At 34.7% G+C, this 18642-nt stretch overlaps 1 protein-coding gene across 3 annotated transcripts; it reads right to left on the reverse strand.

The window, feature by feature from the left end:
• Nucleotides 1-5790: 5790 nt before the first annotated feature.
• On the reverse strand, nucleotides 5791-18306 carry LOC138706518 (golgin subfamily A member 6-like protein 26). 3 transcript variants are annotated; one of them, XM_069835890.1, is made up of 3 exons: nucleotides 18168-18306; nucleotides 11368-11628; nucleotides 5791-7121 (listed from the first exon to the last, which is right to left on the reverse strand). In XM_069835890.1, the coding sequence occupies exons 1-3, from the start codon at nucleotides 18214-18216 to the stop codon at nucleotides 6760-6762; spliced, it is 672 nt and encodes a 223-aa protein (XP_069691991.1). In that variant the 5' UTR covers nucleotides 18217-18306; the 3' UTR covers nucleotides 5791-6759. The 3 variants fall into 3 exon arrangements, with proteins under 3 accessions (XP_069691991.1, XP_069691993.1, XP_069691992.1); XM_069835892.1 differs by lacking the exon at nucleotides 18168-18306 and adding an exon at nucleotides 17294-17419; XM_069835891.1 differs by lacking the exon at nucleotides 18168-18306 and adding an exon at nucleotides 12865-12957.
• Nucleotides 18307-18642: the final 336 nt, after the last annotated feature.

Raw genomic sequence — 18642 nt, forward strand, 5'->3', positions numbered from 1 at the left:
CAAGTGAACTGTATACAGGCTGTAATGTCGTTAATTTCAGAGGGTTATTCTTTGATATATTTCAAACAAAAAAGTTTAATACAATTTTTCTCCTTTTTCCGTCTTTTTCGAGATAAAAATTGTTTTATTTTAAAAATTTTATAGCATGTTTTGGGAAAGCCACTGATTGAATTCCAAATATGCTCAGTCGATTTAAGAGAGCAGTGTATTATGACAATATGAGGTTGAAAGAATTTTAGTTTTGTCCTTTAAATGCAGAAATTTGATCTGAACAAATTGAACATTTTAAAATTTCTTCGCAGAACGAAAAGTTAATTTGTTCGGATCAAATTTCTGCACATCTAAAGTACAAAACTAAAATTCCCTCAATCATTTATTATGACACAATGCTCTCTCAAATTGACTGAGCATATTGGGAATTAAAGAATGGCTTTGGCAGACATGCCATGCAATGTTTCATATAAAACAATTTTTATCTCGATAAGGAAGCAAAAACGAGCAATACTGTATTAAACTTTTTTGTTTGAAATATCTGAAAGAATAACCTCTAGAAATTAATGACAATACTTACGGTTCATTCTGTGTATACCTGTATTGCTACTAATTCATTTATTACTGAAGTGAATTATTATTTTTCTGAGTGATTTTCCATGTATTAAGATAATTTAAAGGAAGAGCATGTCCTCCTTTTTTATTTTATTTTCCCTATTAATTTCCCCTGTATTAAGGTAATTTTATATGTATCAAAATATCTCTTAGAATTTACATCCCTAAAATATAAATGTTACAGTTGAAGAGCATTTCTTTTTTTTTTTCCCTTATTTCATTTTTCTTAATGATTTTTCATGCACTGAAGTAATTTCATATGTATTATAACGTTTCTTGGTATTTAGATTCATGCATTAAAAGTCTCCCAGAATTTACACACCTGAAAAAAATAAGATTACCGAGTTATACTGTCTATTTTCTTTCCTTTCCCCACCCCCTTTTTTTTTTCTTCACATAAATACACTTTTGTCATTGTTTCTATTTTAAGTTGGTTTCTTAAATCTTTTAGATTTACATTTTTATAGCTCTGACAGAATGAAATCAATCAAGATTTGCATTTTTAGACACGCTTAAGTATGTGAAAACTGAAATATTTTACTAAAACAAAATGCAAATCACGTAACTGGATTTGAGAAGTCTAAATTAAAAAGCAAAGATGTCCAGTCATTCAAATTTCAAGAAACCTAATGGTCATCCATCATAATCAGAAATAAACAGTATTCTGTTCATTTGCATTAATGTTATAATGCGACATTTAAATCGTTGCTGCTGCAAAAGTTATATATTGGAAAAAGGACGTGGGAAAGCTTCATAATGTGTAAATGGATGTTGAAAAGTCTTTCTCCACCAATAAACATCACAAATTTGAGACTAAACATCTTGAAAGATCATTAGTTGTTATATTAAAATTCAAACTATGGAAATCAGATTTAAAAAGTTATCAAGTGCTGCAGAAGTCTCAGGAAATAGCAGTGTGTACAGTAGAGCTCTGCATTCCAATACAAATGACTGACCGAGAGTCGTGATATACATGCAGTCCAGACTTGGCAGAAAGCAAACACGATGAAGCATCATGGTCAACTGGTCGGTCTCAGTTGTTTGAAGGATATCATAGACTGAAAACTGTCTCTGAATGATGTGTTTACAGTAGGCGCTATGGAAATTATTAAACTGCCTGATATCCTGTCACCTAATCAATGAACCTAGAAGGCATACAAGCTATCAGATTGAATAAAAAATTACAATAAAATATTTAAATAATAATAAATTAATAAATCAATAAAATAAAACGAAATTTCAACAAACTATACATTTTCTATAACAATATAAATTTAATATAAAGTATAAGCAGCACTAAAAAGATAAAAAAAAAATGTTCATAATATTTTGTAACATTTGTATTAGTAATGTCACAGGTCAAAAGTATATACATTATAGAAACCAAGGAGGAAATTCTAGATAAGATTCAACAAAAAATATTAATATCAAAACCAAATGGCGATTTGTCCATTGAATCTTTTAATTTTGAAACAAATTCAACACAAATTTTGTTTACTCCATCCTTAATATTTCGTGATTTGGTTGTTGAATGTGGAATAATAGAACCTACATATACCTTGTCATAAGTAGCTCCAACTTTAATCATTGTCTGCGATTAAGCATCTCTTAATATAAACTACTGTTTATATAAGAATATAAATACAAAGTATAAGCAACACAAAAAAAAAAGATTAAAAAATATATTCATATTCATACTCTAGTTGCGCAGAACAGTTACAATATTTTGCAACAGTTGTATTCATAATGTTACAGGACAAAAGTATATACATTAAAGGAACCAAGGAGGATGTTCTAGATAAAATTGAACCAAAATTTTGATTTCAAAACCAAATGGCTATTTTTTCCATTGGAATAGCTTCAGCACGAATTTTGTTTACTCCATCCTTGATATTTCGTAGTAGACCTATGGTCATTGAATGTGGAATAATAGAATCTGCATTCACGTTACCATAAGTAGCTCCAACGTCAATCATTGTCTGTGATTAAGCATTTCTTAATATATACTATTGTAAAAATTTGAAGCAAAGAGAAGATGTAGATTTATTTTATTTTTATTAAATACTGTAACTGAAATAAATCATGTCTTCTTTTGAAGAAATTTGAGACACATCACAAAATATCTCTTCTTTTTATACAATCACATGTTTACTAAGCTACATTAAACATTTTCATTATTGATATAATGAGTTTGTCAAGAAGAGTGCTGAATAACATTATTGACCATATAAAGCATTATTTCATTTAACGAATTGTGTTGTTTAAAGATAGTTTCCTTATTTAAATATTCAAATATTTCCTACTTTTTTTACTACCAGTATCTAAAATAAAAACAAATGGTAACTTCTTAAGTAGACTTTTTGGATATCAGGCAACAACCTTGACTGCTTGTGACCGATCGAGCAAACGTTTCAACTGATCGGCTATAAATTCTCGACTGCATGCTCTCGAGCAAATCATTTCTCAGCTGCCTTCTTCACAACTGAAGACTGATTGGTGAGCTCCGATCAGACGTTTCCGTGAGAATGCAGAGGTCTAGTATACAGCACGAAGCTGTAAAATTGTAGTGCCATTTTTCCTTTCCTCTGTATCTTGCTAAATGCCTAAACCTGAGTTCTTAATGCCTAGACATCCGATGCCTTTTAATTACTTTTAATATGTGCAGTGTAGTGTATGTACTTTGAAATAGGTACCAGTTCAAGAACAAGATTAGTAATATACACTTTTCTTATAATTATTGTATTTTGAACTTCTAATGTAGTGTCTTTTATTGCAGGTTAACATATCTTTGGTGTCTCGTCCGTGGGAATCAACTCTGAACATGAAGAAATGATGTGTAGACGAAACCAAGGCCTGAGACAACTTGTGGACAGGTAGGTAGCACTCTGAAGTGGCTTAGTTCAGTCTTTTGCACAATGCAACCTAACAGATTTACACTTATCTCGTTCTTTACACTTCACAATGGATCGCATTTGTGATTCATGACCTCTTGTTTGAGTTCGTGTAAATAATATAAAATTATTACCTATAATGGAAGACTAGATGGATAACACCAGATTTTTGTACAGTTGCTTTCTACATGATGACTGAAACATTTTCAAATTGTTTAGAAGATTAGTACGAACATAAATTCAAGTACCTACACTGTTTATTTTTTTATTATTTTTCTTTCTTTCTTTTTTGTGGCTGTTTGTGCGCCTTGTACTGTATCCAGGCAAGTGACCATAAAAAAAGAATCTTTAGTAATTGATAGTTTACTCGAGTCATTTTCGACTCATATATGGTTATTGTTGGGGTTTCACAAATTCATTTGTTTACTAACCATAGATTTTATGGAAATGTGAAACAAGAAAATTGTCAGTCTCATTCTTGTTGCATTTAAAGATCTATTATGGCCAAGGAGTTTCTTCTTTGTGGGTGTTAGATGTAATTTGTAAGCCGTAAATTAACTGTTACGTACGGAAATAAAAGACAAATTTGTTATGAGTCGAAGTATCAATTATTTTAGAGTTGCTAATTTTTTAAACTTCTGTTGCTGCTTCAATCAGACATAATCATTAATCATTATTTTCACATCTTTGGCTTGCAGGCGTGTTGTGACTCTTTGCAGAACATATGCCTATTATTTAACTACCGAATGTTAAATGTTTCATTATTGAACATTTCAGAGACATGTTCAGTATTTTTTGACGACTTTCTTTTCTGATCCAGGACTCCTCTAGTTATATATATTTGACGGAATTCATATACTTTTCGGATATTGAATATATTTTATTTAACCTGGCAGAGATCGCTATACATACAATATCACTCGGGTGGTTGCATACCCGGCATTTTGCCAAGGCTAGTGTAGCATTGGATTTTTCCTGTTACAACTTTTGAAAGGAATGAAATATCGGACTGAAGTGAAAACATGTGTTTTTTAAAGACTTGAGGCTTTCTTTTGATAGATCACAATACAGTGGAATTCCTCGTATCCAGCACCCAGATATCCGACAATTCCAAAACAACTGCACTTCTGAATAAGGAAAATAAAAATTAAAATACTAGGGAAAGTCTATAAGTTAATTACAAATTAAAGTAGAGATTTACATTTTTTTATGAGACACCTGAATACCTGGGGCGGCCGGGTAGCTCAGTTGGTAGAGCAGCTGGCTACGGACTGGAAGGTCCGGGGTTCGATCCCAGGTAGTGACAGGATTTTTTCTCGTTGCCAGACTTTCAGAACGGTCCCGAGGTTCACTCAGCCTCCTATAAAATTGAGTACCGGGTCTTTCCCGGGGGTAAAAAGGCAGTCAGAGCGTGGTGCCGACCACACCACCTCATTCTAGTGCCGAGGTCATGGAAAGTATGGGGCTCTACCTCCATGCCCCCCAAGTGCCTCCATGGCATGTTACTGGGATACCTTTTTACCTTTACCTTACGTGAATACCTGAATTAAAGTAGAGATTTACATTTTTTTATGAGACACCTGAATACCACTGCTAGATTGCAGTATTATCAATGTTCGCACAATCGCTGCACAAGCTAAACAAAGAAACAACCATTTAGATCACTGGAAATGAGGTCGGAAGTTGCCATTTTTAAAGAGCACAAGACCTTTGTTCACTCCACAGAATTCTGTTACATGCTATATACCAGGGGCGTCTCGTCCTTTGGGGCTTTTGGGACTCAGCCCCTCATGAAAATTTGCGTAGTATATTATTTCAGATATTTACGAATAACTCTCGAATATAGAGGAAGTCTCGTTCTCTTTATAGTCAAAGTTTGGACTTCATCTGCATGGAGGAGATGCTATAGTCTCCTGTTGTAGAAGCGACAGATAAATTCAAGTCCGGAGATGCTAGATTCCCAATATAGACCTTAAGAGGAGAGTATGACGTAGTTCCTGGTTCGGCGTAGCGCTCAGTCCACGGAGATGCTAGATCCTATAACACAGATGTAGCAAGTGAAGGCGGCGGGAGAGGGACGACTGTTTGGGCTCATTAAGTTCTGTCGCGGTCACGTTCGTATCACAGTAAAATAATGTAATACAAGAATACAAGTAAAGATAATGTAATTTTATGGGCAATAATGAAATAGCTCTTTAGTTTTAGTACCACACATGACAAACTATAATCAAATAGCCCCGGACAAATTCTAGGCCACGGGACGCCACTGTTATATACATGTGCAGTACATACACTGAGGTGATGATAGCACAAAATGCTGATGTTATGTGCCTCTTTTGAGTGAATAATATGTACTTTCTTGCCTGCAGAACAGTTAATTCACGATCTCAATCCCTTTTCTTGATAGCCAGTTAAGTGATTTAGGTAGGTATGGGAACAGCACTTGCAAGATGGTGGCATCTCTGCACGAGTATACCAATTATGTCTTTGAACAACCTATAAAATAGTTTTCCAATTAACCAGCAAATTCGGTTATCTGGCACTGACTTTGTCCCATAGTTGCCGGATACAAGGGATTCTATTGTATATACCGTAGTTTCTTTGAAAGGAAGGTCCATATACCTGCTTTAATACTTCCTGGCACTATTATATTCAACCTGGCTTTTGTACTGCAAAATACATGTTCTTCTTTCATTTCATTTCATTTCAAAAAAGATAATTTGCCTGGCGAAATATACTTGCATTCAATGAAAGATTTAGGAACTTTCACAAGGAAATAATAGACCCGAGTAGGATTAGAAGTCTGTTGACTTTACAAAGGCATGACAGTAATTATTTCATCATAACTGTGCTACTGGTCCGACTATATTTTCTCTACAGAGTACCGTGTATTGTTTGAAGAAAATTCTCCTAGTAGGTAATAGCCAACACTTATAAAAGTCAGCTAGAAAGAGAGACAAACTTGCAACCCCTTCCATTTTGATGTGATTGTCTTTTGAATTTTAAACTTAGCAAAATCTCGTGTAGCGACCAGTGCCAGGTTAAAAAAGAATTTGAATTATCAAAATTAAGTAAATAAGAAACATTAGTGCTTATTTAAAGAAATTTGCCACTTGAATCCTCCAACCTTCAAGAATGTACACTTATCACTTGACTCGTTTTTTAAAGGGAGAATGAAGTCTGTATAATGGAACTACACACCTACATCCAATACAAATCAGACCAGCCCAGTAGTTCAGGCTCTGAATAACAAATAGAAAAATCATTTTTTCAAATCGTGCTCTTCTAGAAACTGAATTTTCATATTTCTCTTACGTAATTCCAATTCATGTAACTCTTTCAAATGACATAGTTTCAGTTCCTCTATTTCCAGTTTCTTCTCCCATAATCTTTCCTCATAGTTTTTTCTCATCGTATGCAGCTCCTTAGCTTCTGTAATTCTCTCTTCTTCAAATTTCTTCTGTATTTCGTGTAGAATTTTAGCCATTTGTCCCTTGTCTTGTTCGTAGAGTATCCTAAGGCCATGTAACTCACGAGCATTGGCTTCATCTTGACGGAATTTCTTCCTCATTGTATCTGATACTGTCTCCTTGACGTCACAGCTTCCGAGTTGTCTTTTACCCCCTGCACAAAGAAAAGTAAATATAATGACTAAAATATACTCACGCAATAACATTGCATTATACAATAATGTAACTTGAAAACATGTGTCTGATTTCAACATGTTTTACTAAAATTCATTTCATATTTTCCGAAACTGGATTTATATAAGACATACTAGTACTCGTGGCGGTTGAAGCCTCTTTGTCTCAGTAGTGCCAGAAAATTCAAGTAAGAACGAAAAGTAATGATAATGTATTGTTTTATATCATGAACATTTTATACAAATAATAGTAGTAGTAATAATAATAATAATAATCATAATAATAATAATAATAGACCTAGTAATAAATTAATATAATAAATTCACGGAACTTTGAAGTTTTTTTTAAACTGTTCTATACTTTAATTACATTTCCCTATAATGTTTAGCAAAAAGTTCAATGACTGCCTCCGTGGTCTGTTGATTAGCATGCTGGCTTACAGATCTGGAGGTCCCGGGTTCGATTCCCGGGCTTTGCTCTCGGTGAATTCTTCTTGAAGAAGAAAAATTACCTGGGTGTCTAGAGTCTGGAAATTTGTATGAATGTGCCGGGTTAATATTAATTAACCAATCATCAAAAATATAGAATACATCAGGACTGTCACTGGGCAGTAACCTGAACACACGTTTCAGCGTCACATTGTTGACAAGTAACTCCATCTGTTAGCATAGATGCTATAGAGTTACCAACAACGGAAAAAATGCCAGGTACAACCAAAAATGAACACGAGGAAAACAGAAGAAAGAATCTTTAATAGCCTATCACACCAACAAATCCATTTGTTTTTTGCATAAACATTTTAGCACCTTTTATTTACATATTTATGTTCAAATCTAGAGTTAGTCTTTCGATATTATGTATTTACTTTCCGTTTATCTTCATACGATGAAGAATGGAGTATTTATTTTATTCATAATTTGTTTCTCATCAACACAGCACAATTACATGCATCCAATATATGATGCCAGATACCGCATTGTTTTTCCTACGCTCGCACTCTTTTCAATAACGTATTTGTTTGCAAGAAAGTCAGCCCTGGCATGGAACAAAAATTTTCGTTATTTAGTGTTGCATTCTCAAATCGAGTTGTCAACTGAATGGCATGGATAAGACCTTTCCCCTTGCCCTTTGCACCACCATGAAGCTCCATCGAATGGATTACAAGACACTTTTGCGCATGCCCATACAGAGGTGGTTGACAGCTGGTTCAAATGACAAACATAATACGCGTATGTACAGCTATACAGCAGCACATGAGTGGGTGAATGGCATTGTTTATCTCAGACACGGTGCAACGCGGTAGTTCAAATCGATGTTCTGCTGGAATCACTCCATTGTAAATCCATATTTTTAATATTTCTGACCTTATAGTTCTCTGAAAGTACAGTTAAAAATAAGATTTGATTATATTTTATTTAGGTAGTGCCATGGCACGAGAGCACGATACCTAAAGCCCTTCCTGCCAGTACTACAGGGTGGAAATGAAATAACCTTGCAGATTTTCAGAGCCAATAGCTCAAGTTGTATGTGAGAAAAAAGTGTAATACTATATTTGTGGAAAGTTCATAGTTTTCTCAGAAAAAAATGTTTTTTTTTTTTTTTCAAAAATGTTTAACACCCTCTTATTCGGTAACTATTGCGAATAGGATCATGATTTTTGTCCATATAAATAGAAAATCTAATAAAGAATCATTTATCCCTCTGGTGTATTTCAATAACATGGACGGTTTCCGTGTAAATTTAATTCAGTAACCACTAATTTCAAGTCACTGAGCAATGCAAGCAAATTACAACATTGTAGCGAGAGAAGGATGCTCGCATACAGAGACAGACCTGAGTTTGTTGACCTCTTACATCTTTATTACGAGAAGAAAGACGACTATGTTAGCGGTAATGTTGCCAGAATGCTGAAATTTCCAACTTAATTTTCTAATTAACCGTGCATTTAATCACAAAACATACCCAGTATTACAGGTTTTCTATTCCTTTAAGTGTATCCTATTGTCCCTTTCAATCTGCAGGGTTATTTCACTTCCACTCTGTATATTTCTTGCTAAGTTTGTAACTACAATTAAGTTTAACTCTCTTTCTTTTTTTCCTTGATACCAGTACTTCTTTACAGTCTATGTAAACCATAACAGTTATGCTTCAATAGGGGTGAAAGCAAGTCGTTTGTGAGAAATAACTTCCTCTAACTGAATATGCCAACAAAATATATAGTGATAGTACCTGGTTGAACACTTGCAAATGAACTTGAAAAAATGACGAGTTATTGGCATATATTTTGATAGGTTAACCAGTGAATTATGAAAGGTTTGCCAGTTGAAGGTTAAGTTGTAGACTTTTTTAGCCTGCATTTTTAAGAGGGTATTTTATTGAATAACTGAATAAATGGTTATACCAGGTAATTCAGTAAAAGCATGCAAATTTAAACAAGAAATAGAAGATGCTCAGAAAATTTTGAGATGGGTAACTTGGGATCTGCAAAGCCAGATTAAGATGATCAAGTCAGTTTCGCTGTAAATACCTGGGTCAGCATTTTAGACTACAAGACCATTGCACTGGGCCATATCTTCTACCTGCCCATCTGAAGACCACATTTACTCACGTATTTGTGGTTCATGCAGAGTTCTGCCTGAAATACTGGAGGATGTACCCAGTTTTTTAATTGAGGTTACGGAAGAGAGGCCCAAAGGCTTGCACTGCAGCCTGAGGCTTATTGTTCAGTGGATTGGAAGAGGAGGCCCTATTTTATACCCTGCGAAGTCACCCAACATAAATCCAATTGATTATTTTCTATGGGAATATCTAAAATCACTTGTTTATAAGAACTCTGAAAACTCATACATGGAATGTGATTAAAAAATATGGTAGGGGCATATGAAAGGGTATGGCAGAATCTTCTACACTGATTTCATTCTTGCATTGAGATTTGTGGCCGACATTTTGAGCAACTGTTGTGAGGCACAAAATGGTACATTGTTAACTCAGGTTTGTAAATCATATGAAAATAATTTTAAAATGAAAATAATACGTGTAAATGTAAATAATAAGAAAATGTAAGTGATAGCAATAGATGTCGATTTCTTTGTCTCATTCTTATTCTTCTTCTTCTTCTTCTTCTTCTTCTTCTTCTTCTTCTTCTACTTCTTCTTCTTGTACTGCAAAGATTAGGCCCTTTGGTCTGTAATCCATTACAAGTTTTGGGATTCAGTGCTCTTACATCCTGAATATAATATGTTGATACCAGTTGAGTTTTAAGTCTCTGAATTTTTAAGTTACATTACAAATATGTATTTTTCACCTGGTCTACAACATGAGAGAATACCCAGCAGTAGGTTGTAAACGTCTCACTTCTGCAGACTCTATTTTACTTCTTTCTTTTCTGTTCAGAATCCAGTTCTCTGATCCATATGTTAAAATTGGGATTACCATTGGAATTTCAGTTGTACCTATTTCTCGTCTTGTTTTATTTTGTAGATTTTTCCTCACTGTACGACACATTCATTAAAGTGTCTTTATTTTTTTAATTTACATCCATTTCATGAAATTCATTCTGTGATGTTTTCTGACGAAGCCACTTTTTATCTTTCTTGGTAAGGTGAACAGACATAATCTCAGAATCTGGGGTCGGAAAATCTGTGTACCTAAGTGGAACTTAACTATAGGCTTGATGTGTTCCTTGTTACCAAGGAGGGACACATTGAACATCTTTAAGGTAAGGAACTAAACTTTTCGAGTTTCTCTTCCCATTGGTACTATTTTCAAGCACCTCAGATTCATAAAACGTAAATTACATGTATTCGAAACCAGAATGGTCTTTTGTAGGAGCCAAAACAGCACTGTCGTATTACTTTTATAATTTACAAGACATGGGATTATGTATGTCACGAGGTTATTACTGTATTTTAAAGACGAGAGGGCATTAGCATTTACAATAATCGTAACACTAAGATAAAATTATATGCTTACAATAAAAAGCTGAAAATCATTAAAAAATCAGCTACTATAAACAGAATGCAATATTTAACCACGTGAAGCCTTAAATATTCTTCAGGACATGGAGATAATAGATAGAAAGCAAAGCATAGTGATCATAGGTTATGAGGATGGCCTCAGTTCAAGGACATCACACTTAGGAAATGCGAAATTAAATCTTCTAGTAAAATTAGGAACTGACTATACTGCAAATTTCTGTAGACCAGGCCCCTGTATCAGATACTTACTATTTCGCTGGGGAGCAGGCACCTCCTGCTGCGGTTGTTCATCCATCAGCAGCAGCTGTGGAGGCTCTGTCTTCACTTTGACTTTCTCTTCTGCCAGGATCTGCTCCTGTTGCTCCAGTTCGTGCTGCAGCTCCTCGTACAGCTGGTTCTGCAGATCCTCTACCTCCTTCTCCTTCCACTGCTGCTCCTCCTCCTCTTGAAGTTGCATATAAAGTCGTTCCACCTGTGGGTTCTCCTCTTCTTTGATCTTAACTTCTGTTTCTGAAATGTATTAAACACATCAGCAAAACGTTTTTTTTGGAAGACGATTTTAAATATATACTTTCTCATTACTAGGGAACGGATTTCTAGTTCCATACCTATTTTGTTTTCTACGTCCTAGACTTATTCTATTCAGATCTCTCTATTTATTTAGTATTTATTTATTTATTTAACCTGGTAGAGATAAGGCCATCAGGCCTTCTCTGCCCCTCTACCAGGGGATTATAACTATAATATGAAGAATAAAATTACAATTAATTTTAAATTTACAATTACAATTACATTAAAAATTAAAGTACAACAAGATTACCTGATTAACGAAAGCTAGAAAATTTTATAGAAGTTAAGAACAAAGAATACTTTTGTATTTACTGAATTACAAATTAAATCTAGAATAACAAAATTCTATAGTGATGAAATTACCATATATTCAGAGAACTATTTACAAGAAAACATGTCTGAACGAGTCTCAATTACTGACCAAGTGCCTAGTAAGTTTGCGTTTGAATTCAATTTTATTTCGACAGTCCCTGATGCTAGCAGGTAACGAATTCCAGAGTCTTGGCAGGGCTATTTTGAAAGAGGATGAGTATGAGGAGGTGCGATGGGATGGTATTGTTAGTATTGTTTCATGGCGAGAGCGTGTGTTCAGATTGTGGTGGGAAGAAAGGTAAGTGAAGCGAGACGACAGGTACGAAGGAATAGAGGAGTTCAAGATTTCGAAGAGAAGGAGAAGTGAATGTAAATTTCTTTTCTTATCTAGTTTAAGCCAACCTATTGTTTCCAGGGATGGAGTAATATGATCATATTTACGAACATTGCTTACAAAACGTACACACAAATTATGAGCACGTTGAAGTTTCGTTTTGTTGTCGCTGGAAAGGTCAGTGAGTAAAATGTCAGCATAGTCAAAATAGGGAAATACAAGTGTCTGCACAAGGGACTTTTTTAAGCAAGAGGGAAGATGAACATTTATCCTTTTTAGCACATGGATAATAGAATATACATGTTTCATGTACACAGGATCCCCCCTAAATGAGTCACAACTCCTATAAATGCCTAAACAACTGTATGTGCCTAAACAGCGCAATTTTAGTATTTTGCATATATTTAAAATACCGTATTAAAAATGCCCAAAAAACTACAAAAATGTTTTTATTTTTTTTTTATTTTACAAAACTGATCTGGTAATTTCGTTTCATATTGGTCTTAGAAGGGGAAGGAAGAAGATTTTACCTAATTTTCTGAACCGAAGTTCCTTTGGAAAAGTCCATCCTAACATAAAAGGGGTGATAGGTTGTTCAGGTTAGGCGAGAGTTTACAAACTAGTTTTCGCGTCAGTGCACCCATGTTATACGAAATGAAACTGACCAATCAGCAATCAGTCTTTTTCACTGATAGCATTTGAATCTTCAGTACAGTAGCACTCATTGTCAGCACCAGTTCTTTATACATAAATTTCACCTGTAATGGAATATCTACTAAAATTATTGACATTATTAATTGCTAATTTTATATAAACTCCTAAAAGTCTTGAATTGTATTTTCATTCATTCATCATTCATTCATTCTTTCATTCAATTAATGTTCTGCCCAAGGGCAGGTCTTTCACTGCAAACCCAGCTGTCTCCAATCTTTCCTATTTTCTGCCTTCCTCTTCGTTTCCTCGTATGATCCACATATCTTAATGTCATCTATCATCTGACAGGTTTTCCCTCAACCCAATACGAGCAAATGCTGGGTAACTTTCGGTGTTGGACCCCGGACTCATTTCACTGGCATTATCACCTTCATATCATTCAGAAGCTAAATAACCTCAGATGTTGATACAGCGTCGTAAAATAACCCAATAAAATAAAAAAAAAATCATCTGACATCTTCTTCTACCCCAAACTCTTCTCCCGTTCACCATTCCTTACAGTACATACTTCAGCAGGCAGTTTCTTCTCATCCAGTGACCCAACCAATTCCTTTTCCTCTTCCTGATCAGTTTCAGCATCATTCTTTCTTCACTCACTATTTCTATCACAGCTTCATTTCTTATTCTGTCTGTCGCTTCACACGTTCCAATCTTCTCCATATCTATATTTCAAATGCTTCTATTCACTTCTCTTCACTTTGTCGTAATGTCCATGTTTCTGTCGCGTACAATGCCATACTCCATACAAAGCACTTCACTAGTCTCTTCCTCAGTTCTTTTTCCAGAGGTCCGCAGAAGATGCTCGCTCCTTTTCCTGTTAAAAGCTTTCTTGGACATTGTTATCCTCGTTTTGAGTTCTTGGCAGCAGCTCATCTTACTGCTTATAGTAGCCTACAGTCAAAGTATTTGAAGCTGTCCACTTCCTCACTGCCTCATTTAGAATTCGCAAGTTTATCTTCTGTATTTTTCTTCCTATGACCATGCTCTTCTTGTCCTAAATCTCTCCTTTTTAGCACCTAGAAATCCGTTCCGTACTCATTGCAGAAGTTATGGTGAAGGTATTATAATTCTAAAATAAACAAATTAACAGCAATAAGAAGAATAATAACATAAAGTGACATGATAAAGTATGTTCACAGATAGACTTTAATGTTTGGAAAGCTGTTGGAATATAGCCTATGTAAAAGCAGATAAATGGTATGAACGTTAAGTGAAGTCCAGTGTTAACGTGTAAAAATAGACATGCAATAGTAATTTGAAATCAATCTACATATAAAATACAGGTAGAGCTGTGGCATTCATAAGTGAATATGTTAAGAAAATAACATATTATTCTAAGTTATAAAAATAGTCCATGTATTTAATGTTCCTGTCAGTGACGTGCAGTCCACCCAAGCAACCCAAGCACGGCTTGGGCAGCACTGATTGATTATAAGAATCACGACATCTACGTAAATCAATGATTAAACTTTCTATTTATTTAATCACAAAGTCTCGAAACGTTTCTAAATACGTTTTAATTGTAAGTCACGTGATTGGGCATATACAATGCACATACTGCAGTCCCGAGCTGGCAGCAGTGCAGAATGCAGGTTAGCATGGAAGTTGCTATGACAACTCACGTCATTATAACTTCTAACCAATGAGGGACGCCTCACGAGACTCCAGTAGATGCATATACTCCAAGCAACCGGTAGCCTGCCTGGGCTGGCTGTGTGCGCGAAGTCGAATGAGTGTAAAACGTACTGTTTCTCTCGCGTTTGTTTGTTATACCGGTACTTTGTAGTTATATTATGTACGTGTATAGAAGTGCAATAAAAAGTTTTGATTATGTTTAGTGATAATAATAATAATAATAATAATAATAATTTAATTCAGCAACAAAAGAATAGGCCTATTACTAGCCATTTTCAGAATACCAATTACGAAAGATGCGATTAGCCTACTGGAAGTGTTAAGTGTAACAGACTGTTTTGTTGGAATTATTTGCTGTTTAGCTGTGACAGAAGGTCCACTTGGAGAACTACAGAATACAACAAGCTAAATACAGTAATTTAACTGAAGCAATACGGGATCATGATGTTGCTATTGCTCATATTCGTGCTTCTAACGCACTCGCGATTTTTGGAACTGTGCGTATTGAAACTGAGCTAAGGGACCAAACACAACAAAGTATTATTCTACATAATGAGAAGGTAACACGCAATAGAGACATTCTGAAAAGGCTTATAAATGCTATTTGCTTACTTGCAAAACTGGAACTTTCATTTAGAGGAAACGGTGAGTCGAAAATGTTCAACAACCGCGGTAATTATTTAGAAATTTTGGACTACACCGCCCAGTATAACCTTCTTCTAAAAACTTTTTTGGAGACATCTACAGTATTCAAAGGAGTATAAAATCGTATTCAAAATGATTTAATTGAATCTGTTGCCAGTGCACAAGACTTTTCAAACTGCAGTAAGAAAATTGTCGCACGATAGAAGTGCAGTGATGGCTTCTTCATTACATGGTGTCAAGCTAATATTAAGGCGTCTTTGCACAAGCTCTCGTTGTTCACTACTATGCATACTGTTTAAATTTATCACGGTCCCAAAGTACTTCAAGTATTCCTGAATGCCGTATATTTTTTGTTATTCTTTCTGGGCTTGCAGCGTTTTTCTCCAAATCATCAAAGCGCACAAAATTTCGTGATGAATTTCTGGGTCGACGATTACCACAGGTTTCCCCAACAAGATGGAATTATTTGTCACGACTTACCAATACTTAAGAGTAGTCTTTTATAATCGTATTTTTAATTTTAGGCAGTAGTTGCAGTAGGCCTAATCTTATAGATTTTGTAAAAAAAAAAAAAGGTACCAAATACCAACGTATTTTTATAATTAGTAATCAAATATAAATAGTAAGAAGGAAAAGAAAACTTGACTAGACGGCTGTTTGGGTAATCTGTTGGGCCGCCGCACGTCACTGGCTCCTGTACATGTGCATATTTATGTATATTGTGTATGTGTGTGTTCGTATTTATATTATTAATATAGATATGTAATATGTTTATAAATTTCTTTAAGTGTATAGTAGTTTTTGAAAAATTACTGCAGTTTTGGCTCTACAGATCTGGCAATGCTGATTCCAAATTGAAACACTTTAGCAGTTGTAGTTGTAGTTAGCAGCTTTGGATCTCGAAGTAACAATTGACATAGGCGCAATTTTTTTAAGTGACTATCGAACTAGTGCATAAAGTGTAGATGTCATTGAATTATTACCGGTATTATTAAAACATTAAGATAATTATAACTTGAAACCTACTTATGGATCTACAGAACTGATATTCAAAATAATGCAGATTTATGCCCAAACGTGCATAAAAATAATACCTAAATACTTGATTACTGAAAGAACAAAATTTTCGCCTTGGCAGGAAAAAGTAGGCTATTCAAAACCATCCATATTCCAAATCTATTTATAACTAATTCTGGTTGGTATAAGTTACATTATTAATTGAGAATCTGTTGCTTCTATATTTTAGTCACTTATGAGTACTTATATGACATCAATCAGTGACGTAATTACCAGTACTAAAAGTAGACAGCATCATAAAGGTCCTCCAAAATTATGTTAAATTCCTTTGCCCTACTTCCACGACTAAACAAATATACAAATGTGGAAAGGTTCTCCCCCTTGATACTATATTTGTTTCCTTCCGGAGAAGGAGGTTTACATTGTTCTTATACTACACAGTGCTGCAGATAACATGCGTCATCACTGTAACAATTGAGGAAGTGGCTTTAAAAACATGCAAAAAGGAACTGTTTTAGTGAACCACAGTAATGTGCACTTAAACCGTTTTAGCACAAACTTGGTTCACTGTAAAATAATTTTTACTCCTTTTGTATTGTATTTTTGGTCTAGGGAAAATGACTAGTCTTATATTCACTGAATTATAGTATTTAACTTTCTTATTTTGCAACTCGTAATGTAGGTCAGTGACGCACCTCGTGACGTCGCCATCGTCGTGACTGATTTCGAAAATAAATTAATTAAATTTGCTCGCTAATTGCTTCACAACTAATTAAACTTTAAAATGGGGGAGAGATTTCTTCTCTTTACTAATCGTTACTTAAAGATGTGGTTTAAAATAATGATGTAAGATATGCTGCATTACGCCACGTAGACCTAATCAATATAATAGGCAAACGATAAAAACGCAACGCATGCGAAAATAGCATTGGTAATATGTAAACTTACCTATTTCTTATTCTTAGTTATTTATTCCGATATTTACTACCTATTTGACAGTCAACAGGTCAAATATAAGCAGTGGTAGTAAGTGTAATAAGGCTTTTAGGTTAGATTGGTTGAAGCGAATTTTTAAATCTTTATTTTGTAGTCATTTTGCAACACGTGACATAGGTCAGTGACGTAATTCGTGACGTCGTGATTGTTGCGAAGGTTTTGCGAAAAATGAAGTTTTCTCGTCACGGTATCAAGACATTTTGTCGAATGTGCTCTGTGGGAGGAAAAAGAACTTCGTCTCCTATCATTTTTTTTCTAGGTGGTTTGGATAACGTTTATTATTCTTATAATGTAGACTATAGTAGTGCATTCTCTTGCACTGATAATATTATGTACGGATACTTTTAAGAAGGTTTATACGCATTGAAAATACCGTAACAATACAAAAGGTCATTTGCATCTATAGCGTGTGTACAGTTTTAGTGCATTTACGATAGTTTTCTGTTGTCGATGCTTCACCGACTGATTTAGCGAAGAACTGATAGTATTATATGATATTTAAACCACTAGAAGTCTGTTGTCTATGATTAATAAAATTTATCTCTTGGTAACTTTATAATCTACCTCAATTTAACTTAGTGGATAATTTTGCCAGTGCTTGAGATGCAAAAGTAATTAATTAAATCTTACGCAACTAAAACTAATTCTAGACTACTCATCCTACCTTCATACAGTTCGTTCGTACTCATTATATTGATCTCTTCTTTTACCAGTGTTTATCACTTATTAACACTAATCTGTGGATTCATTTCTAAAATTATTAACTGCACTAACCCCAAATACAGTACATAGTACTCCACACAAATAGAAGTCGTTTCTTGCTCACCATTTAGTCTATTTTTACTTCCTTCGCCATTTTTTCGCCGAACCCTCATTTTTCTTTTGTGAGAAATGGTTAATATTTATGTTACAAGAAAATGTTTTCTTTAAATGTGTTATTGTATCTAGCTCAGTCCTCGTGTAAATAACGGCTGGCAACTCGCCAACACGGTCGTGTTGAAATATCCCGCTAGATGGCTGCCAGTTACTTGGACCACCACCACCTAAACTTTCTACCCCTCTATAAAACCACCCTCCTATTCCTACTTCAGTAAGGGTAGAGTAGATGGAGACACAGCAGACGAAGGGACTACTGTGTGACATTTTTATTTTAAAAGAACAACTTTAAGCATCATAAGAGGGTGGGAATACTTCCGTGAGAGGAAATATTTGAGTTCAGGTAGGTTCCTAATCAGCTTAGGCCTATTAAGTCCAAAGTTGCCATATGATACCGTAGTATAGTAGAACCCCGATTATCCGTC

The sequence above is a fragment of the Periplaneta americana genome, chromosome 9, assembly GCF_040183065.1.
Source record: "Periplaneta americana isolate PAMFEO1 chromosome 9, P.americana_PAMFEO1_priV1, whole genome shotgun sequence".
Classification (NCBI taxonomy): Eukaryota; Metazoa; Arthropoda; class Insecta; order Blattodea; family Blattidae; genus Periplaneta; species Periplaneta americana.